This window comes from Pituophis catenifer, unplaced genomic scaffold, assembly GCF_029215685.1.
Source record: "Pituophis catenifer annectens isolate HBS135680 unplaced genomic scaffold, rPitCat1.0.hap2 SCAF_1, whole genome shotgun sequence".
Classification (NCBI taxonomy): Eukaryota; Metazoa; Chordata; class Lepidosauria; order Squamata; family Colubridae; genus Pituophis; species Pituophis catenifer.
The window spans coordinates 179,742,557-179,766,805 of NW_027256881.1; the positions used below are offsets into that span (position 1 = coordinate 179,742,557).

Genomic DNA, 24,249 nt, shown 5'->3' on the forward strand with positions numbered 1-24,249 from the left:
AACTTTCTAACAACCACCTGGCATATAAGAAATGGGCTACTGAAATCTTAGTGGATTTCCACAAAATAAGCGGATTATGCAACCTTCAAGAAATGTACTATAATACACCCTTCTTAAGATTTCTTTTTTTGCAGCCAAGCATACCATCTTAAGAAGAACGAAAATATTAACCTTAATGTGAACGTGGGTAAATACTTCCAGGAGTACTGCATGACGATTGAGAATTTTTTTTCTGGTTAAACCTTCCTTTCTTTTGATGAGTTAGCTTAATGGAAGTTTGTACTTTCTCCAGGCGAAAATTGATACTTTAAAACTCTATATGTATTATATTACTCTCTGCAATTCTATCCATATTATTATATTTTTTTCTGTATTTTTTAATAATTTTCAATAAAAAAATTTAAAAAAAAAAAAAGAAATGTACTATAATACACCCAGAAAACGGATGATGATACAGGATAGATTTCAACTTTTTTGCTGGGAGTTTCTGATATTTGACCATTCCAGCCACAGCATGACATCCTCACCAAGAGAAGACAATCTTACTGCTTCTCCCGACAGGGCAACTTCTGTGAAGGGAAAAGAAAGATCCAGACTAGACACAGCAGCCATGGATCTAGTTTGTGGAGATAGTAAGTAATTTGTTAACGAATGTTGGTTTTAGAGGTGACCTCAGTCTAATTCTTAAAATTACCACACAAAAGGAACAACAGAACTCTGGATGCTGAGAAAATAATTGAGCAAGATGAGCCTTGGATCTATAATTAAGAGCTTATGAACAGCAAACATCACACCTTCCCCTATGTTATGTGCTGCAATATCTGTCTGTCTGTCTGTCTGTCTGCCTGCCTGCCTGCCTGCCTGCCTGCCTGCCTGCCTGCCTGCCTGCCTATCTATCTATCTATCTATCTATCTATCTATCTATCTATCTATCTATCTATCTATCTAAATGTGATAGATATATAGTCACCCATCTTATACCAAAATTTGGGTAGCTCCACAGCAACATCTAAAATAGCATCATTATACAATTAATATATGCATCTATCGATTAAAACCACAAATAAAAACCTGGGAACATAATAAACTTTTACAAGCAGTGCACCTACCATGCTCTCATCAATCTCACTCTATCTCAACGCCTGGGGGAAAAGCCAAGTCTTAAGGAGTTTTTTGGGAAGGCTAGGAGGGTGGTGTCTGCCAAACTTCAGGGGAAAGGGTGATCCATAGGGCAGGAGCTTCCTAGCTTCCACAAAATGGCAATATTTAAGGGAAGAGATCAAAAGTGTGCCCACCCTATCAAATCTGGTAGGAGGGTTGATGTTCTTAAGGAGATGCAGTCCCACAGATCAACTGGCCCTGTGCCGTATAAGGCCTCAAAAATAACAAACAGACCCATGAATTTCTCTCAGAAGGAAACCAGAAGCCACTGCAGCTCATGCAACAGACATCTAATCTGGTAAACATAGGGGCACCCATCATTATACACCCCACTGCATTGTGCACTCCACTGGAAGTTATAGCTTCCAGGTGGTTTTCAAGGCCAGCCCCATGGACAGAACAGAGTCACTTTGAGAATGAGATCAGCGGTTCCAAAATTTGACAAATAAATAAATAGATGCAAATGGGAAATGACCAAGGCACGGGTGATTGTGATCAAGGCCTCCTGGTCCAGGAAAGGGTACAATTGGCATACCAGACAAATCTGTGCAAACATTGCACCCTCATCATGTTATGTGGTTAATAAAAAGGAATAGTATCCCTGTGCAATGGAGAGAGGAGTTGAGGGAGGTTGGTTAATCTGTGAAATATAATGAACCTTCAATGATTCTGGCTATCCCCTTATTCGTTGCACCTGTTTTAAGGATGGTGGTGCCTCCTTCCATCGTTATGGACAATTACAATTACAGCAAAAGAGGGAAGAAGAGATATAGTAAGTTACCTGCTCCTCATCACCAGTGACTGCTATGTATCCCATGATGCTTTGGACTTCCACATGTGTCCCACCTTTGGTCAAGAAGTATTTGATTAAACCATACAGAGATGTCCTGATTGTCCTAAGATCATCTGGAAGCAAGTCACTGTCCCTGGAGTGGTTTCTAACAGAAACAAGGATTGTCAATTAAGACGTAATAATCAGTTCTAATGTACTTCTTTTCACAAGCCATTCTCTCTTGTTCCTTAAGTACCTGCGTCCATTACACTGATGTTGTCAGGATAGAATTTCAGGGTTGATTTCCAGACTGACAGCAAAATGAGTAAAATACATGGATTTCGAATGTAAGAGTTTTAAAAGACATAAAAATAAAGACATGGGGGAAAGTAATCCTTTATAAAGCCCTTGCTTGGATGTATTTTACTTTTTCCATTTAAACATATTTTAATATGAAGGTATAGTATGATTTTAAATTGAACATTTGCTTACTGTCAGCATTTGGAGGGAGGTCGTTTATTTTATTTTCAAAATAAAATACAATTTAACAAAACAAAAAATCCTAAATGGGATACTCTTCCAAGAAAGGATAATTATGAAACCTTAGGTACACTAGTTCATACTAAGCCATGAACTTGCTGGAAGAATTTTGGCCAGTTGCACTATCTGACAGGTTTGTTGCTCCTTGAAGAAATGCTAGATGTTAATGTTTTCTTAACCATTGGCCATCATTTAGAACACATGACAAGATTTAACATATGCCAGGTTATCCAATCAATTGGGGGGGTTGGGGGGGAGGCCTTCATAAGCTACAATGCAGGTTGCATAGTTTCAGCCTAGTATACTGTGTGGACCTCTTAAAGCATTTTTAAGCCATTGTTTATGCAACTGAACCTAGACAATTGTGGTTTATTCAATAAACTATAGTTAAAACCACAATGAAGTAAATCACAGCTTAGTGCAATGTGTGAATTCAATACAGGACATTCCAGTACATCCATCCTATATCCAATTATAACTGATAGAAGAGCACAACTGCTGTAACATTACAGACACTTGCCAGCTGCAGTTCCCAGATGAGAGCAGCAAGTATCAACTACTATTTTAAATTCTATTTATATTAGAATTTCAATTTTAAACAAAAGCAAGAAATTTTGGACACCTACTAACTGGATACATCCTTAGACAATTTGGAATTGATATGCATTTATGCACTTCAAGGCACTTTGTTCCCCCATATAAAATCATAATGAGTTGCATCCATTATGAAACTGATAATCAGGAATAAGAAAAAGATTAGGCTCCTCCCTGAAAGGATACAAACACTGTCCTGTACCTTCTGCAATTTTCTTCGGAAAAGTCCCACCTATGTAAATGGACAGTGTTTCTTGAAAGGATGCAAAAATAGCTACTAATCATAATATGCAACTATTACAGCAACTCAATATTTATATGGTGCCTTTCAGATTCAAAGAATTTCCAGCATGTAGAAAAAGTCTTTGAAAAGCAAAGCCCAAGTCAAAAAAGGAATACAAGATTCCATACCCATAATAAATTCTCAGAGTATCCAACAAAAACTGCACGCCATATTTTTTCCGGAAGAGCCTTCTGCTATCTTTGATAATTGTGGAAAGGTATTGGATATGGCCTAAAAAAGAAATTAGAAGTCCTAATTAGAACAGAGTTGTATTAGCTACATTTGTAAATTGTATGGCTCTAATCACAATTGTATGATTAGATACAGATAGTCCTCAACTTAGGACCACTTGTTTAATAACCATTCATAGTTATAATGATGCTAAAAAAAAGCAACGTATGACCACAGCCCTTGCACTTATGACCATCACAGCACCCTCACATCATACGACTAAAATTCAGACACTTGGCAAACAACATGTATTTACAACAGTTGCAGCCCTCCAGGATCACATGATCACCATTTGCAACATCCCCAGGGGACTTCCAATAAGCAAAGTCAAAGTGAAAGCTGGTTAGAAGAACACTTTAAGCCATGGTTTAAAGTAAGTACAGCTAAGAGCCTAAAAGCATCAGTTGTGTTCACAGAGCATGACATCTTTTAGAGGCATTTATCTGCTTTTATTTTCTTCCTACTTGTTGCCCCAGGAAGCCTGATTTAAATCCAGAAAAGGCCTTTTCATTCCATAAAATCCAGTGGGTGATGGCACAGATTCTACTGCTTTACTCTTGTTCAAGAAAAGGAAGGGGAAATACTCAAGGGTTAAATGATATGTAGCTCCCTATTTGTAGCTCCAGCAGCAATGGGGTGAAATAAAAAGTCTTGCCTTCATCCCCTTTTCATTGGATTCAATCTGTACGCCTAATTATATTACTTTAGAACTAGGCAGGAGCCAGTACAATCAAAGCATTTTATGTTTCAGTGTCCACTTTAAGAATATCTATCCATATACTACTATAACTCTCCTGTTTGTCTGTTCGTAACTTTCAATTAGCCAAAAAGTACATCATTGCACAAAAGGTTTTGAATAAGGTACTTCAAATTGGCTAACTTAAAGAGTGCATACAAAATTCAAGACTCATTACTCCCCTGTAATTGAAATTTCAAGGATCTTGATCTCAGTTGTACTCGCAAAGTTGTGGCCACTATACTATCACAGTGTTCAGCTGATTATAATTTCCGATACTCCCTGCCAGTTTCCCACAAGCAAAGTCAATGGGGAAGCTGGCAGGAAATCAGAAGTCACTCTTACTCCCACTATTTTTTTTACCCACCGATGCTCATTCTGGTTTGTTTGTTTGTTTGTTTGTTTGTTTTGTTTTGTTTAAGTAAGAAAATACTTCTGAAAGATGATCCAATGGGTCCTGGGTTATCTAGTAAAACTATATTCCTTTTGATTTCAATTGTACTGATATTATTGTTGTGTTTCCTTGAGTGCTTATATAATCAATAAACTAGGGTATAACACTAAGTAAAATCATAACTGTTACAACATTTACAAGCTCACCAATTCGGAACGGGAAGTCCCCATGGTTCCATATGCTGAAGTCAAAAAGTAGGTGCTGATGCATTTGCTGCAAAAGCTGGACATTTTTTGCCACAGAGACTTGTTCTATTAATAACTGGACTGCCATTAGTACATTCACATCCATGAATCTGCTGGGCACCTTAAAAAAGGAGGGACTATATTGTTTATTAAGAAAAAAAAACCAAACAGAGTGATTTCTATATTTCAAACAATAGGCTGTTGTCAAAGATTTTTTTAGAGCAGCTTTTTTATTGTTTGTTTGTTCATTTGTGAGAAAAGTCTGCCGAGTTTTCAACAGAAATGTTTGTAGTAGTTGTCCTCCCACAGCAAAGTTCTTCCTGATAACCTCCCACCTTCCCATGCTGGCCTTCGAGCATCAGTATAACAATGTTATGCGCAATCTGAGTGGGGGTAAAGAAGCAAAAAGAGATTATCATCCAGCCCAAAACTATATATGTACCATAGATACATTTGTAACACAATGAAGAATAGGCAAGCTATCCAAATAAAATATTTGGAAGGTCCATCCAATATAGCTTGAAACAAAATATCTTCATTATCTTTTTTTCTCTGAGCATTTTTTGTTATTCCTAAAACAAAAGGCTTACAAAAAGCTCAGGAAGATGAACTTCTAAAAGTATTTCAAACTTCAGATCAAAATTTGCCCCCCAAAATGGTAATTTAAAGCAATTATAACTTTCCAATCTCATAGATGCAAAATAGGGTTTGATATTCAAACAAAAGCTCACAATATACAGTATTCAAATTATTTTGCAGGTTTGGATACCTTTTGCAAAAGGACTCCTAATGTTGCAATCCCATGAGTGTGAATAAGATTATCTTGGTTGATTGGATGCCTTTGAACAAAATGCTTTAGCATCAAGATGAAGGTTGCAATGATGTTCTTCTCCAAACGAGCCTCTGTAAAAATGAAATGCAGACTTTAGCTCAAGGGCAAAAAAAGTAGAACTATCACCTAATGAAAAAAGATATTAAAACCAGGGAATGCATCTCTGTTTGGTCTACTGCTCCCTTTGAAATGATGGAAAAGGCTAATTATGTCCTTTACCTGAAGCTTTGGTGGAGGTTAATACAACCCAATCTCCTTCAACAGGTGTCAACAATTCATGGGGCAGAGCTTCTACCTCTGGCCTCTCAGACAACTGCTCATCAAGGTAACTGATCTGCTCCAACAATGGGAACAGAACATTTAATCCGCCTATGCAGTTGATCATATCCTTTAGAAATACAACAGGGTGAGGGAAACAAAGGGGAGAAGGAATAATCACAAGTCTGAAACCAACAACAGGAAAGGCTTTTGAAAGACATGTTATATCTGCATAAAAGTATTAGAACACCACGGAACAATTGATGTGTCAGAAATAGCTGTAGTAGGTCTTAGAGAAGTTTGGATTTTAGGAAAAAAAATGAGCCAATTTTTCAGAAAAAAATCAGTGCATGGCATCAGTGCAGATAAACACACCTTTTAATGCATTTTCATAGGAGAAAATAAAGATCCACAAAAGACTACAAATGGTTCCAGATTAACCAATCAATAATGAGATGCTGCATTTGGCTCAACTTCTCAGGGGAGCAGTTAGCTAATCCAGATTCTCAGGTTTCAGCTAGAAAGATCCAATTTTTTTTTTCAAGACATGCAACAAAAAGCCCAATTTTGTACAAATACTTTAAGAAAATCACTTTTCAGTGATTTAGCCAAAGATATCAGCCATGACTAACATTCTAGAGAACTACAGAGATGAATTTAAAGTCCATCTGTCTGCAGAAGGAACTTCTTTTATCATCTGGAACTATCACTATTAGGCAGAAATCTACCCCTACCACATCATTCTGGAACATGTGCAGCTTTATATTTAGCTTTTGTCATGTGCAACCCTTTTTCATATATATATAATTCCCCTCACCTCCAAATAAAAATGGAATGGGAAATCAGTTCCTGATGCCATGCATTGTTACTATATGATATGGAAGCTTCTCATGACATTGCTTTCATCCAGGTCATATAAAGCAACACAGCTTTAGCATTAAATCACCGGAAATGCTCACCTTGATGTCCCAGTTCACTATTTTGTTCCCTGTTAACCTCCCATGTAAAAGATTTGCAGAAAGGTCAAGACAAATAGGGCTTCTGCAGGCCTATCCATTGAAAAAGAAAAAAAAAGGGCTATAACACATTCATAAAGCAGACCAGAGGTTATCTTTTGCACTCTTTTTTATATGAAACCCAATAAAAAACAACTCCCCCCCCCAAAAAAACCTCATGAACCAGCAATACTTTCTATGTGCTACCATAACCATGAGTTATTCTTTCTGATTTTATCCGCCTGTCCCATAAGATCTGGCAGAAGAGGTATGTTGCAGTTCCCATCTATTAAAAAGTTCCATCTGATGGGGGGCAGGAGATGGTTTTTTTCTGCCGTGGCGCCTGCCCGGTGGAACGTCTTTCCTCCTGAAGTGAGACTGATCTCATCCTTTGTAGCCTTTCCTCAAAAAATGGTGGTTGTCGACAGGGTTGGGGATATCAAGGAACAGTGAACTGATGAGGTAGCTACTCTGTCTGCAACATTGAATACACTCTCTTATAATCTTTGAATAATAATATTGTTTTTTAATTGTGGATGATGTTATTAAGATTGCTCACTTTATGGTTTGTTTTAATTGTAGGCTACTCAAGTCACATTTTGTGTGGCAAGGAAGGAAGGAAGGAAGGAAGGAAGGGAGGGAGGGAGGGAGGGAGGGAGGGAGGGAGGGAGGAAGGAAGGAAGGAAGGAAGGAAGGAAGGAAGGAAGGAAGGAAGGAAGGAAGGAAGGAAGGGAGAGTTTTGCTCCTAATTCAGCAACTATGCCAGGCAGTTACACACCTGTGGCTGCTAAGTAGATACTTATCCCAGTAAAGAGGGAGTACAGATTCATGCCCTAATACATTCAATCCCAAACTGATTGACTTGCTTCAAATCTGCTAGATGACATTGTTAAGCAATCTCCACCCCATGTCCACCACGCCTACTAATCCTTTTGAAGAATGCCTTTGTTGTTGTTATGCTTAAAAGGCAGTTTTCATTGTATGTATTCTATTTAAAAGCAACAGGGTGCTTAACTAAATCTGAAAAATATATTGTAGTTGATCATCTGCATGAAGCTTTTCACAATATTTTTATAGCAGATGAATAGGCTTAACATTTGAAATATTTGAAAAAGATTTGAAAGTATTTGAAATGCCACAAAGTAGGAAAGAACCTTTATTCATTCTTAGAAACTGGCATTCTACTTCAGAAGAGAGGGCTTTTTGCTTGGTTAGCATAGCAAATAGCTGGAGGTTAAATGACCTTCCTCCAGTTTCTCTACTTCTAATGGTAAATCATATTTACAAGATAGATGAAAAATATGTTAAATACTACCTTAGGAGTATAGTGAAGAAGTATTTTGCTGGGCAAATCTGCCAGTTCAGATTCTTGGGTCTTCCAAGGTGTTAAACAATTTGGACCTTCAACATACAGAAAACAGACATTGAAGTTTACGTTTGTGGTCACCTTTTTAATTACATTCTCTCTTGTTTCAAATAAATTAAGTTTGAAATTGTCTCTCCACACTAAAAGCAGCAGACCAATTCCCAGAGGCAACGGAAAGGTGAGTGAATGCCTCTATTTGTAGGTAACATTTCAAATTTGTTTTCTGACCAAATGGGGAATTTTATTTCTTTCTAAGGCCATATTTATCTTAAAAGACAAGTTACATATTATTTAGAATTAGCATTTCATAACCTGGAATTTTGCAGCTGTACTGAACTCCCATAATTCTCAGCAGAACAGAGAAAAGCAGTGGTAGATTAGATCAACACGTAATACTTTTAGCAATCACTCATTTTAATCTTAAAAAAAAAATTAAAAACATCCCCCAAAGGGGGGGGAAACTTCATCACTACTTTATACTTATTTTTGGAATAAAATAGAATTATTGCAGTCATGTTACTCAACAATACAACATACACTTCATGCTTCTACAATTCAGCCTGAGAGACATGAATATTTTCTGCAAGCTTTTACTGTGTTTAAGGCCAATATTGTCACAGGTGTAAGTCAGACACGGATTGGTAGTATTATCCAGGGTTCCCTTTTAATAAGTAATTGAAAGAGAATTTTTAAAATGAACTCTAGAACATACGCATTATATTGTGTGGGTGGTTGTCCATAAAGTAGTGAGAAAGCAGAACACAACATAGGAGGATCAAGGCAAGTTGTTTTTCATAAAAGGCAAAAAACCCCAACAACTGTATGTAAAATAGTTATGAAAAGCAATGGTCAGATCAGAGAAACAAAGAGATAAATAACAAAGAGATAAACAACAGCAGAGAAAAAGTAATCTCCCACCGAAATTGCTCACCTGTCAAATATAAGGCTTTGATATGAGATAGCTGTAAGGCTTCATGGAATATAATAACAGAGCCAAGCTGGCCTTCCAGAGAAGTGGGGCAGCCCCACTCACTATCTTGAGTTCCTGCGGAGATCAGCTTGGTGATAAGTTCTGGTTTTCCCAGCAGGCCACCCCAGCTGCCTGGTCCAAGGATCCCCCCAAATGAGGTCCGAGGGGGTATAATTGGGGATGAAAAAGGTGGGTCCGGGATTTGCGATGGTGGAGGAAGAGTTGTTCTCTGACCAGCTGAACCAATGCAGCAAGAAGTAAACGGCTAGAGATTTTTTTTCCCCAGTGGAAAAAAAGAGATGAACAATTAAAATAAGATTGGATGCATTCAAATTTAAAGTGGCCAATATAATCTAGAGAATGAGTTTAAAAGAAGATAGCATATGTATGCACCCAGAGTCTTTTTGTCTCACTGGCAAAAGAGTTGTCTGTATAAGCACACATATATATGGGCAACAGGGTTTTAGGTACCCACAAAAGGACTCTAGGAGCCACAATATGCTTGCCCCAATTGGGAGATAGCTGTAATTTTAAGGTGCTTCTTTAAATTACCTTTGACATTTTAAATCCTGTTTGTTAAGGAGTCCTGTCTCGCAGGTCCCAGGACACCAGCCTTTGTGGCCATGACACCCACTCTGTGGGACATCATTCCTCCTGAGGTGAGACTTGCCCCATCCTGATGCCCCTCAAAACATGGTTGTGTCAACAGATTTGGTAATCTCAAGAAATAGTGAACTAGCGAGGTGGCTACAATGTCAGCTATACTGAATATGCTCTCTTCTAGTCTTTTAATAATAATATTGATGTCTTTAAATTGTGGGATGTTTTAATTTGTTCGTTTTATGATTTGTTTTTAATTTTATGCTACCTAGAGCCACATTTTGTGAGATCTATATAAATACGATGGATGGGTGGATATTTTCACTTTGAAAATTAATTTTCCCTAATTTTATACTACATATGACATCTTTTCTCTGATAAATATGCTCATTTACTGTAAAGTCTCATCACTTTTTATACTTTATCCTTTTATTCTTTATTAGGACCTAACTGACATAAACACTGTACATGAAGTGGATGGGGAAGCAGAGAAGAATTCATTATACTTATAGACACATTGTCCCAGATATTTCTACAAAACATTAGTATAACATATTTCATTTCAGTCCAGAACAGCTGTTTCATCCCATGTGTTTTCTTCTGGCAGTGTTTAAAAACAGCTGTTTTGGTTGCAAACTTCATTTCTGCCATATTACATTATATATGTCTGCTGCTAAATTTAAAATTTGGGTCATTTTATTTGGAAAATGAGTTTTTTGTTTGTTTGTTTCTCATTAATATGGAAATAGGTCACAGAAGAAGGGAAGAACTGATCATGGAGATAAATATTACCCAACATATAAATGAATTATATATACCCAAATAAATGCCTATCAAGAATTCTAGAGAAAACATTAAGAAATTTGGCTCAGTGTCTAGAAGAGATGTTTGGTTAGGTTACTGCTAATTTGAAAATAGAAATTGGTCTTCAGTTGGAATATCTTTTTCTCTTTCCATTTTTGAGCGAAGACTATTCGTGCCGCTGTGACTATATGCAATAATAAATAATTTGTATCTTTCTTATATTTTCTTTCTATAATTCCCAATAAGAAAAATTCCGGTTTGACCTCTATATCTGTTAGCAAAATTTCTTCCAGCCAGTTCTTTAGTAAATTCCAAAATTTCTGCGCCTTTGGGCATTCTCACCACATGTGGTAGTAATTCCCAACGGTCTCTCCACACTTCCAGCATATCAAGGATTTCCCCTTATTCATTCGTGCTAATCTTGTGGGGGGGAGGTGCCACCTATAGAACATCTTATAGAGGTTTTCCTTGTAGGAAGTTGCTAGTGTGATTTTTAAATTTTTTCCCCATAAACTTTGTTTATGTTAAATTTGGATGTGTGTACATTTCTAATGTTGACACCCAATTAGGAATTTCCATATAATTATTTCTTTTTATTTTTTTCCAAATATCCAATAGTGCTCTCCTAATATAATGCCTCCGGAAGTACTGATGGGCTAAATGTTTTTCCTCCCATAGAATAGCGTGCCACCCTGTCTGCAGGTCATGACCTTCTAGTGCCAATAGTCTTGTGTTTTTAAGATGCATCCACTCACTTAGCCAAACCAACACTGCTGCCTGATAATATTTTGTCCAGTCTGGTAGGCCGAATCCTCTTCTTTCTCTAGCACCTTGTAATAATTTGAATCTGATTCTCGGGTCATTTCCCTTGCCATATGAATTTTGAAATGAGTATGTCCAAATTTGTAAAAAAGTATTTTTTGAGCCGAATTGGTTTGCATTGAAATAAAAACAACATTTTCGGAAGAACATTCATTTTGATGGTAGCTATCCTGCCCATTAGAGATAGCTGTAATTTTCCCCATTTTTCCAAATCAGACCTAATTTGCACCATTAATTTGTCATAGTTATCTTCTTTAAGTGTGATGCATCTCACTGTCAATTGAATCCCCAAATATCTTATTTTTTTCGTAGTCTGAATATTTATCTTTCCCTCCAATTCTTTTTTTTGCTCTTCAGTCATGTTTTTAACTATCATTTTTGTTTTTTCCTTGTTTATTTTCAGGCCTGCTACTTCCCCATAGTCCTCCAGCACTTCCATCAGCCTAAGACCATATTGTACAGGTTCTTCAATAATAAATATAAGGTCATCCATAAATGCCTGTACCTTAAAACTTTCTTTTCTTACTTTTAAATCTTTGATTTGTTTGTCTTTTCGAATTGTTCTAATTAAAGCCTCTAGTGATAAAATAAAAAGCAGTGGTGATAATGGACAACCTTGCCTTTTTGGATTAAAAAATTCTTTGTCGTTTCCCCATTTATCACCACTTTGGCTTCTTGTCTGGAGTAGATTGTTTTGAACATCTTTATAAATTTTCCCCCAAAATCCATATTTTAATTGTTCTAGTATGAAGTCTCATTTGACGTTATCGAATGCTTTTTGCGCATCGATGAATATCAATGCCATCTGTTTTTCATTGTGGACTTCATAGTATTCTATCGTATCCAAAATAATCCTAATGTTGTTCCTTATATGCCATTCAGGAAGAAAACTGTTTTGATCAGTATGAATAAAATTCTCTAAAATTTTCTTTAGTCTGTCTGCCATAATTGTCAGGGCTATCAAGGGGATTTCAATGAAGCTACTTTAGCCAACAGGCTTTGACCAACAGGTTCCTGGGTTCATTGCCTTCTGTCACTTCTCAGATGATAAAATAGTTGAAAGTAGGAGTTTCTACCAAGGATATTCACATACACAGAGAACTCCACCAGAAAAAGATAAAATTTATCTTTAAATAAGATTTTACTCAATTTTGGAGTTTTGAATAATACAAGAACTAAAATTTATCATTTGACACTTACTTTTCCAAATTTGCAATATATATTACCAAGAAAAAGTATATTATTGATAAACCTATACAAACCCCCCATGTTCGTGAAATATTTCATGAAACATATTATATTTCAAAAAATTATAAAGTATATTTCTCTGGCAGAAGAAAAAATATGAACATTTGGAGAATCATGCATATGTATTTCAATGAAAACTTAAAACATGGGAAAAAAAATAACTTGGCAAACCAAACCTGGCAAATTCATAAGTTTAAGAAACTTAAGAGAAAGCAACATACTACCTTAGCAGAAATAATGCAGGGTCTCAAAGATTAAGATTCTATCTTCTCTGAGGCTAGAAACACTGAAGGACTGACTTTATGGCATACAGAGCTTGTCCCTGTTCAATTCACATAGAAACTGGTGATCATTCTGGAATGTCTCTGTAGGAGGCCATCCTACTTTGAGGTGATATGCACATGTCAAATTAGCTCATTTTTGTTAGTTGGACAAAGCCTATGTGGCAAGTTCAGGTATATGTATATTTATTGGTGATACTTCAGCAAAAGCCTCTAAGGAAATGAAGAAATACAAATAATAACAAAGAACTTACTTCATTCAGGGCAGGAAATCTAAGTGGTGCTGAGACTTTCTGTTGTCCATTTACATAAATATAGACAAGGCTTTGACCAAAGGGCCTTTTCCCAGGCATGTGAACAATGCATATATTGTGCTGTTGAAAAAAAATTTAAACAAAGAATCATCATCATGTCTATGGAACAGTTAGAAGAGGCTAATTGATGTTGTTCTTTTATACCAAGGAATATTTACTCAACCACTGCCAAACTTCACAAAGGAAATTCAGTAATCATGCTAGTACTCTGATTTTCAAATCCCTAGCATATTGGGGAACACCCCAATCACAGAGTTGACAATGAAGATGGGATCTAGGGGGAAAGGAGGAAGGTAAAAATTTCGGCAATGGGAACATTGTTGTTTAGATTGGTAAAAATGGATAAAGTTGAAACCGGCAGGAAAGAAAATTTGGAGGGTACATAGAGTATTCTGCAAAACTGCAGAACAAATTCTCAATGGCAAACAACAGGCTGCCCAGATAGTCCCTTATTTTATTCCGAGCTCTCATACAGATGCATCATTTCCCAGGTTAAACTGACTGGGCAGGAATTCTGTAACTGTACCCTCACTGCACTCATCTCGCATCCTTGCCCTGCACAAAATCCCTTAAGCATCTCTTTCTCCTTGTTTTTTCTATTGATAATCTTAGGTTAAATGAACATGGGTCACTACAAAGAACCATTGCACATTTCAGATTAAAGCTATGTTCTGCAAAAAAATGTTTCCCAGGGTCATTTAAATCAAGATTAATACCAGTCAGAATAATGATTTATGAATCATGTATTATGATTATTTGGGCTAGATGTGTGATAGGCAGAGAAGACAATGAAAAGGTTGAATGTAAATCATCATATTTTGGTTTAATAAGCCAAAACAGCCAGGAGCACTGCATCTGTGCATGCAACCCTTCTCTGCCTTGAGAGATGACCCATTAATTAAGTAATTAACCAATCAATCAGTCAATCCTAATCCCATTCAATTGCATTTCAGATAATAAATATCTACAATATTTATAGCTTAGATATTGTATCTAAACTGGGAAGGCATTTAAGTCTTCTTAAATGAAGACTTCTAAGCTTAGTACAATGATCCAAGAAAAGAAGAGAGGAAAAAGGCAAAACAGGAATTAAAAGGGCAGGAAAAATGATTATCTGCATTTCATTTTAGAGAAATAGTCTAAACCAGGGGTGTCAAACTCAAGACCCAGGGGTCAGATCCGGCCCATGGGGTGCTTAGATCTGGCCTGCGGGGCTGCATTGGAAACAGCTAAAGACCAGCCCGCAGTGCCTCTGCCAGTGAAAACAAAGCTTGGAAGGGCCACACGCAGCCCTCCCAAACTCCATTTTTGGCTGCAACAGCCTCCTGCAGTCCTCTGCCAGCGAAAACGGAGCTTAGGAGGGCCGTGAGCGCTTGAGCCACCACAAGGGCCCGACACAGCAATGTCCAGCTGGCCACGCCCACCCTGGCCATGCCCACCCGGCCCTCTGAGGTCAAACACAACCCTGTTGTGGCCCTCAATGAAATCAAGTTTGACATTCCTGGTCTAAACCATGCTAACAGCACCAAACCCAGGGGTGTCAAACCCGCATCGTCACATTGTCATCACATGACGTATTACGACTTTTCTCCCCTTCACTAAAATGGAAGTGGGTGTGGCCAGCGTGTGATGCATCCTAACCCATCCATTGAGTCCCTCTTATATATCTGAACAAAACTCTAAACATCTGCTCTTACCCAAAGAGAATCATAGAAGCAATGGTCTGATAGCATCACGGTAGCATACTCCTTCTTTGTACATACGGCAACTACTAGCATTCCAGAACATGTAATGAATGCTTCAAATCCCATCCCACTAGTTGTAAAAAAGCTATAGAGAAAAAACAGGATTTAAAACATGGAATGTTGTGAACTATACACACACAACCTATTAATGTTAACCTATTAATACACACATACTTTCCAGTCCCATCCTGGATCTTTGGTATAGTAGAAAGCCTTACTAATTCACATCAGGGGTGGAATCTTTTTTGAACCCAAGAATTAAATTTTTGAGCAGGCACGCTCTCAGGAACCAGACTCTTTTGCAGCTAAAGGCAGAACACCAGCAGTACCAGAGGCAAAATGTGGAAAGGCAATCACCCACAGACTCAGAAACAAATGTATACATTCATAACTCACTTAGCAAAGCAATAATGGAGTTGGCAATGAAGGAGAGCTCTGAACATCCCTCTCACAGCCCTTTGCACCCTATTAATAATGAATAATTTAATAATGAATAAAAAAAATAGATGCCCTATTCTCTAAATAATGATTTAGAGAATAGGGCATCTTTATTCTCAGATAATCACACTTAACATTTGGGGGGGAGGTTGTCACAATTGTTCACATCAGTGATACTATGCTATGGAACAGTTTGTCAGAGATCCTAACTTACTGCACACCCAGTTTCTTCTGAAGGTGGACCCACTGTCTACTTCCTATAAATTTGTTGCAGGCAACATTTTTATAATTCCATCCTTAGGTGCCACTATAATTTCTCTTTATAAAATATTTTATTTTAAGGCACAGAAACCGAGTGGGTTTAAAGCACCTTTAAAATACATAAATATATAGTAAATTATGATCCCACTTCAGCAGGTGGCACTCATCTCCAGTAATGCTGTATTAAATTCCAAACATTCTATTATAAACAATATGCCATTGAACATAAATATGTCCTCTGACAATTTAATCAAAACTGGACAATTTGTAGAAGTACATATATCTGTATATTATCCGTATATATTCGTATCTATCCTCATATCTTTGTATATATTGTAGGTTTAAATAACTCAGAAATATTTTCGAAATAATGTCACCCCCAATTGTTTATTGATACAACTGTTAAAAAATACAAATGAAAACATCATTTCTTCTCCTAGCCAATTTTCCTGTATTATTTTTTAATTACCCAGGCCAATTTTTTTATTCCACTTGAATGGTTTTTGGAATTTTTCTGTGTATTTCCCAAATGTACTATTATTCCCATATTTAGAATTGTTTAGTTTTTTTATGATGCTTTTAATCTACTGTATAAATAAATAAATAAATAAATAAATAAATAAATAAATAATTTTATTTCTATACCGCCCTTCTCCCGAAGGACTCAGGGCGGTGTACAGCCTATTTAAAATCACAGAAACAAAACAATAATTAAAATTTAAAATCATTAAATAGTTAGGCTCCAATTAAAAATCCCAGAAATTTAAAATACCCCAATTTAAAACGTTATGTTAATAGCCCGGCCTGGCGGAACAACAGGGTCTTCAGAGCGCAGCGAAACACCCGGAGGTCGGAGATCTTACGTATTTCTGGGGGCAGTTCATTCCACAGGGCTGGGGCTCCCACAGAGAAGGCCCTCCCCCTGGGTGTCACCAGCCGACATAACTTGGCCGATGGCACCCTGAGGAGACCCTCTCTGTGGGAGCGGACTGGTCGGTGGGAGGCTATTGGTGGCAGAAGTCGGTCTCGAAGGTACCCGGGTCCTATGCCATGGAGCGCTTTAAAGGTGGTAACCAACACCTTGAATCGCACCCGGAAGACCACTGGGAGCCAGTGCAGCTCGCGCAGGAGGGGTGTCACGTGGGCGCAACGAGTTGCACCCATAACCACCCGCGCGGCCGCATTCTGGACCAGTTGGAGCCTCCGAGTGCTCTTCAAGGGGAGCCCCATGTAGAGAGCATTACAATAGTCCAACCGGGAGGTGACAAGGGCGTGAGTGACCGTGCGCAAGGCATCCCGATCCAGAAAAGGCTGCAACTGGCGAATCAGGCGAACCTGATAAAAGGCCCCCCTGGCCACGGCCGTGATGTGCTCTTCTAAAGACAGCCGTGCGTCCAGGAGGACACCCAGATTGCGAGCCCTCTCTGTGGGGGGCAAAAATTCACCCCCAATAGTCAGCGATGGCACCTGCTGACTATATCGGGGCGCCGGAAGTCACAGCCACTCGGTCTTGGAGGGGTTGAGTCTGAGCCTGTTCCTCCCCATCCAGGCCCGCACGGCCTCCAGGCAGCGGGACATCACATCAAGGGCATCGTTGGGGTGGTCTGGGGTGGAGATGTACAGCTGAGTATCGTCAGCGTACAGATGACACTTCACCCCAAAACCACGGATGATCTCACCCAGCGGCTTCACATAAATGTTGAACAGGAGAGGTGAGAGGACCGACCCTTGCGGCACTCCCCATGCGAGATGCCTCGAGGTCGACCTCTGTCCCCCTGCCAACACAAACTGCGAGCAGTCGGAGAGGAAGGAGGAGAACCACCGCAGAACGGTGCCCCCTATTCCTAACCCCCTCAACCGCTGCAGCATGATACCATGGTCGATGGTATCAAAAGCCGCTGAGAGGTCTAATAGGACTAGGACAGAGGAGCAACCCCTGTCCCGAGCCCTCCAGAGATCATCCACCAACGCGACCAATGCCGTTTCTGTGCTGTACCCCTGCCTGAAGCCCGACTGGTACGGGTCCAGATAGATAGCTTCATCCAGGTGCTGGGGAAGTTGTGTATGGGCAAGTCGTTTTTATTAGGTGGCCTTATCTATTGAAGTTGCCCTTATTTTTACTTTTATTATTACCTACCGCAATTACCATTATACTTTTGGGGTCTTAGAAAACTAATGAAGAATTCATTAGAAACTCCTGACTTTGGTAACTACAGAGTATGCTATTTGGGACACCTTTTGAAGCATGCTAGCTTTCTTTGTTTCAAACAACAATAATATTTGATCAGGGCAATGCAATATAGGATACACGTAGAAAATACTTAGTAAGACCAAAAACTATACTCATCATTCAGGCCACCTAGGAAATGTCACTGAACGTAGGCTGGTTCTTCACCTTTCCAGCCTGGAAGCCATACCTGTAAAGTTGCTTCCTCTTGCCGCCTTTGCTGTTAGCATCTGGAATCATTTGATGTTGATCCAGGCAAAGCCATGCATTGAAAGCAAATGCAGAACCCGGCCACTTGTGAATAGCCGGCACTGCTATGCCTCCCATGCTATGGGACAAGTCAAAATACTGCAAGGCGTTGTCCAAGCTTTGCTTTCGAGCCATTGTAAGAATTGCACGCATCACAGGAACAACATAAGGATGAGCCAGCTTTGAGTCTTTAGTCCTTAGCATCTGAATCAGCTGATGCAGTTCTTCAGAGCTCATTGACAGGCTCCCCAAAGAACCCAAGAGGGCAATCAGGTTCTCAGCACAAGCTCCATGAAGTTGAGGGTGCTTGTTGAGTGTTTCAATGATACGGATGACCATGTTTGTGTTGACGCAAATTGCACGACTCTGCCTGTTAATGCAGCAAATCCGCTTCAGCAAATTTGAAATGAAGATTTGGAGATCATGCGACTCCAGTTCTGGAAGCCATTGAATTAGCAGCAACAAAGGCTGAACATTGTTTATGCCCAACATCCCAACTGATGCATGGTCACCTTCAACCGCCTTGGTGAAAAGCAAATTAAAGATTACTGCAAGCACTTGACATATGTAGAAACTCTGCTTAAGAACAATATTTTTTAAGACAGACTACAATAAGGAATCTTGTGACCCCTCAAAGATATACTGATTTTTCTCAATAATTTTTGCTGAGCTTTGACATATCTCTATTATTGGATTGTCTAGCTCTCTGAAATTAGTCTGCCAAAGCTTATGTATTGGTAAGCCTTTAAAATGATACCTTTTAATTTTTTTTATCTGCTGCAATTAAGTAAGAGAGGTTTAGATAATGCGGAATATTGAACTGTTAACAAGAGCCCTGAATGAGCAGAACTCTTACACATGCCTATGCATATAATGTACATATTATATACACATAAGTACATACTTTTATGAATTCATAAAAGTCATCAAACGGAAAAAAAAAGAACTGGAATTAAATTGCAATTAGGGAAATTCTTATGCAAATCCAAACTGTATCTAAGATAAGAGACACAACCAAGTCCTGTTTCTATCTTGCATGCATTATGAGTCAGCAAAACAAACTAATGTTGTCATTTTAATTAATTCCTCTGTGTGTGTGTATGCAAACTGTAGGTTATATCTCAAGCAACTTGTCAACATGATTTGGAGGTATAAAAACTAAATCTTGTTAACCTTTAAAGAGGCAGAAGATTCTCTGTTGTTTTGATTGCAATAATTTAACATAGATATTATACTTAAATTATATTCAAAACAAGAAAAATACCACACCATATTCAGAAGTTCTTCAAGTAGTTCTTGTGAAGGCTGACCCATAGATTTTAGAACTTCAAATATATGGGCATAACCAATTCGTTCCTTGAACACTTCCTAAAGAGTAAAATCAGTATATATTAGCAGCATATAGCTAAGAAAGGCAATGTTTATCATAACAAATAATAAAGATTTATAAGGATCAATTCAAATTCCACTAGTATAAGCATGCATACTTTATATATGTGCTCCCATATATGCATTTTCACAACTTTGTCAGCCTCTCATAATTTTAAGTGAATTCTAATATATTTGGAATAAAAATTCAATCAACTTGTTTTTTCTTAGTAATCAATACATAATCAAATTTCCCCCCAGTAGTTAATATAATAGTACGGTAATAGCAACTACTTAGTTGGTCAACAGCCAAAGTTGAATGTATTTCCTTGACAAATGTTTTCAGAGATGAAAAATACAAATAGGATAGAAAATGACTAAGCAAGTTGCATGGAACAAAGGAAAAAGTTTAAAAATTAGATTACAGGAGTACGGGTTCAAAATAATTCAAATGGCAAAAATATTTACTCGTTAAATGAATGTGATTGTGCTTTGCTATATAAACAGCTACTGAGATATTCAAACACTCATTATACTAAATAAAGGGTTGACATGCTCAAGAATTACCCCCAGATAAATACAGTAAAATAATCAGATTCTATATAAGGGTTGGAAAGCTGAGCTGCAGTACAATTGGAGTTGGGAACATTTTTACTAAGTCCTTGAAAGTTGTTGCTGAGTTATCCACCATCACCATAAGTGATGGTGAGCAAGGATGTTCCTAGTTTCCACCACATATTGCCAAGAAAAGAAAGATCAGATCTTTGTTCTCAAGAGAGTATAAAGGGCAGTATCAGAAGATATGGGCAATTGATTCAACTTTCTTCAGTGGGCAAAAACAGAGATATTCTGCAGAGGAATGCCATTGAATTGACTTTTTAGAACAGTAAATAACACATTCTATCTAGCCAAAGTGAAGGCTGTGATAGGCAAAAGCTATCTGAAAGATGGGAGATTGCCAGAAAAGATCTAGTTGAATTGTAAATATCCTGTGGCAGAATAAGACAGTGAAGCAAAATATTGACATACAGTGACACCACAGGTGAAGAACAGGCGAAGAACATAATTTTTAGATGCTCAGCTACCATATAAGAAAAAACGAATCACAGCCAGATGTTTGTATATTATCATATTAAGATGAAAAGTTATAACCTAGATATTTTTTTGAGGGGCTGGATTTCTTAAAATACTTCTTGGGTAATTTAAAAATTACCACACCCACCATCCACTCTAGTCCTCTTCATTTTGCTAAATGGTGAGATCTGCCTGAGTAGCATTGCCTCACTGTACTAGCATTTGCATGGCTGCACTTTCTGTAATTTGTTTCAAACTATAATATGACCACTGTTAGTCCTCATCATTTCAGCAAGTACAATAAAAGAGATATCCAAAGACAAGAATTCCAACTGCTCTGAGGAAGCCATGCTGACCTTGGCAGCTGGAGATCTGTGCATCACTGCTGTGAGAGCCTGAATAGCTGATACTGCCAAATGGTCCAACTGCCCCTGGAATACCTAAAAAACCAAAAAAGATACCATGTATTAGGCATATAAGGACAAATTTGACACTCCAATGGGCACACCCCACCCTTCTTGTGCCACAATGAAGAAAAAATGTTCCTTGGCATGCTTCCCAATCATCAACCCAGAAAAAGAATTGGATTTTATAACACCGCAACCTACAAGCAAGAAGACACAAGAGAAGGGAAGCCATTTCAAGGAGAAGAGAACCCTTCACATGTACTCATTTAAGACAATCTGACTGACAGCTTTTCCTCATGCTTTAAATGGACAATCTCATGTTTTAAATGGACAACCTCAAAAGGGTGGTATGAAAAAGGAAAATCTTTGGAGCTTCTTATCAAGCAAATTTTGTCACATATGCTGGTGAGAAACAGTTTGGTCTTAGTGGATAATTGGGGTAGTATTAAAGTGTGCATAAATTAATTCCTTACTTCAATTATAGCTTCACTTCATAACCCATGCCTCATAGTACTTTCCTTTCAAAAGAACCATAAGTCTTTTGATTTCTTTATCTTATTGGTAGACAGTTTTACTAATTAAAATATATTTAAAATAAAGTATATTGCCCTTCAAATCAGTTGGTTAATTTGTGAGCCTGAACAATAAATAAAGACTATTTCATCTGCAGTGCAATACATCGGAACAAATATATATAAAATGTATTAGAATTGACTTTTATGCAAAATGTTATTATAGCAATAGCAATAAGACATATACCGCTTTACAGTGCTTTTACAGCCCTCTCTAAGCGGTTTACAGAGTCAGCATATTGCCCTCAACAACTTGGATCCTCAGTTTACTCACTTCCGATGGCTGAGTCAACCTTGAGCTTGGTGAGATTTGAACTGCCAAATTGCAGGCAGTCAGCAGGCAACAGAAGTAGCCTGCAGTACTGCATTCTAACCACTGTGGCTATTATGTTTGATTGCTATTACATTTTAAAAAAATGGAGTTTCACATGCATAGTTTACATTAACTTTTAACTATATGCAAACTTCTTATATTAAGGCCTCTAGATCTTTTTTTAAAGAAGAAGAAAAAAAAAGAAAAAAAAGAACTGACATTGTTCAGTTCTTCATAAAAGAAACATTAAAAATAAATCCATCAATTACGTCTCCCCTCTCAGATTCAGACTGTCCATTGAAATATGAACTCTGATCTTTTGGCAATAGAATCAAGATTTCAAATCAAATTCCAGAGATACCAGAAAGCCCCACAGCTTGTTACACCAGAGTGCACAGACAGACAGACAGATGAAAGGATGGGAGGGAGGGGAGAATCAAGAAAGGAGGGACAGGTAAAAAAATAAAAACAAGAATCACCCAGTTGATTGTTTTCAAATTTGAATTCCATTCTTGGACTTCACTTTTCTCAGTTTTAGAAAAAACACATGGAGTATTATATGGATTAGATACCTCATATCTCGAAGCACAATTAATTTAGATTTAAAATATGGGTTTGGGGTTAATTAAAATAATAAATTTCATGTGAATACTGCATGTGAATATATCAAAATTCATCTAGTTCTTTCATATTCAAAGTGAAGTCCAGGAAACAGTTCATAACCACCTGCCATGGGGACCTTGACTTCAGCTAAGAACAGAATGGAACTTGCAGGAGATACCTGTTCCTGATTCATTTCTGCCAGCAATTTGTTGGCATGGTCTTTCTCATTCTTGTCTGCCACCTTATTGTTAGCATTTAAAAATAGCTGTTAAAATGGGAGATAAGAATAATGGTAACAGAAGTGTTAGTTAGCTCACCACAGCCAGTGTAATAAGTTCGTAGCTTTCCTTAACCTCAATATCTGTATATTCTGAATTTGGCAACTTTAAGTTGTATGGACTTCAGTTCCCAGAATTCTCCAGGCAGTGTGGTAGTTGAGGAATTTTGAGAGTTGAAATCCATGCATCTTAAAGTTGCCAAATTTGAAATGCAATGGCCTAGATGCATTGGGCAACAAACTTCATCATCCCCAATCAGCATGTAATGAGAAAGAGGAGATGTAGTCTAACACATCTAGACAATCCAAAATTGGAGAATAAATGCCAGGGACATCTCTCCACATCAAATTAATGGGATATGGAAGACACAGTTGCCAGGGGACAACGGGTTGCTGACTTAATGGCACTGTGCCTGAGAGGTAGGCTATGAACTAAAGGCACAGCAAATGTATTAACTGATTTTGCCTGCCTGGCTGACTTTTTTTTTAACCTTAAGGAGAGATTAGTTGCTATCTGAAAGAATGTTAGTGAGATTAGCTCAGCATTTTTTAAAAACAAGTAAAAGAAATCTTCATTGAAATAAAACCCTAGATTGGTCCAGCACTTTTATGGCACCAGGATGAAAAACAATGGAGGAGAAAGTTTGTTCCAAGTTCCTACTATCCCCGTGGTCAAAATATTTAAATCCCTTCGTTTTCTTTTGTCAGAATCCAGCCAACTTGAACTATATTTCGAAATGCATGTTTAACATAAGCTTAAAACAAAACATAACTTACATGTTGTGTGTATCCCTACAAATTACCAGAATACTTATAGCAAGTACTGTAAGAGTTCTCTTTGCACAAAGAAAATAATTCTAGGATTGTTGCTCTTTTCCAAATGAGCTCACAGCAAAATCAAATGTGAGGTGGCAGTCCTCAAGGACCCATTGAGATAGAAAAGAAAAGTGCCCAAATCTGGCATTTCTCCTCTTCTCTGTCCCTCTAAGCAATATACATTATTAATAACGAACTTGCAAATAAGTCCTGTGTCTAAATTCAGCAGGTCAATAGAAAATATTGTCATTGTTTTCAGCAAAGATGGTTGATAGAATGGTTTTCTCCAGCAGCTTTTCTTTTTGACAAATTATTTTTACACCTCTAGCGATCTTAACCATAATTAAGGTTTACATGTACTTACAGCTAATACGTATTTAAAGTTTCCTTCTGCTGAGAATTTGCAATTCCTTGTTACTTTTTAATTTCATAACTTAGTTAAGGGAAGATATT

The 24,249-nt window shown here is 37.8% G+C and overlaps 1 protein-coding gene across 2 annotated transcripts in view; it reads right to left on the minus strand.

Annotated features, from left to right (window-relative positions):
- NBEAL1 (neurobeachin like 1) overlaps window positions 1-24,249 on the minus strand; it is an 82,699-nt gene that overhangs the window by 47,250 nt on the left and 11,200 nt on the right. The window contains exons 8-21 of one of the 2 annotated variants that reach the window (XM_070956805.1): window positions 22,882-22,968; window positions 21,165-21,248; window positions 19,636-19,734; window positions 18,308-18,888; window positions 15,144-15,276; window positions 13,387-13,506; window positions 9,339-9,642; window positions 8,357-8,442; window positions 7,006-7,095; window positions 6,008-6,176; window positions 5,726-5,859; window positions 4,918-5,077; window positions 3,447-3,581; window positions 1,943-2,067 (exon numbers count right to left, since the gene is read on the minus strand). In XM_070956805.1, coding sequence (XP_070812906.1) covers window positions 1,943-2,067; window positions 3,447-3,581; window positions 4,918-5,077; window positions 5,726-5,859; window positions 6,008-6,176; window positions 7,006-7,095; window positions 8,357-8,442; window positions 9,339-9,642; window positions 13,387-13,506; window positions 15,144-15,276; window positions 18,308-18,888; window positions 19,636-19,734; window positions 21,165-21,248; window positions 22,882-22,968 — 2,307 coding nt within the window. The remainder of the gene's footprint in view (window positions 1-1,942; window positions 2,068-3,446; window positions 3,582-4,917; window positions 5,078-5,725; window positions 5,860-6,007; window positions 6,177-7,005; window positions 7,096-8,356; window positions 8,443-9,338; window positions 9,643-13,386; window positions 13,507-15,143; window positions 15,277-18,307; window positions 18,889-19,635; window positions 19,735-21,164; window positions 21,249-22,881; window positions 22,969-24,249) is intronic. The other variant, XM_070956806.1, reaches the window with a different exon arrangement.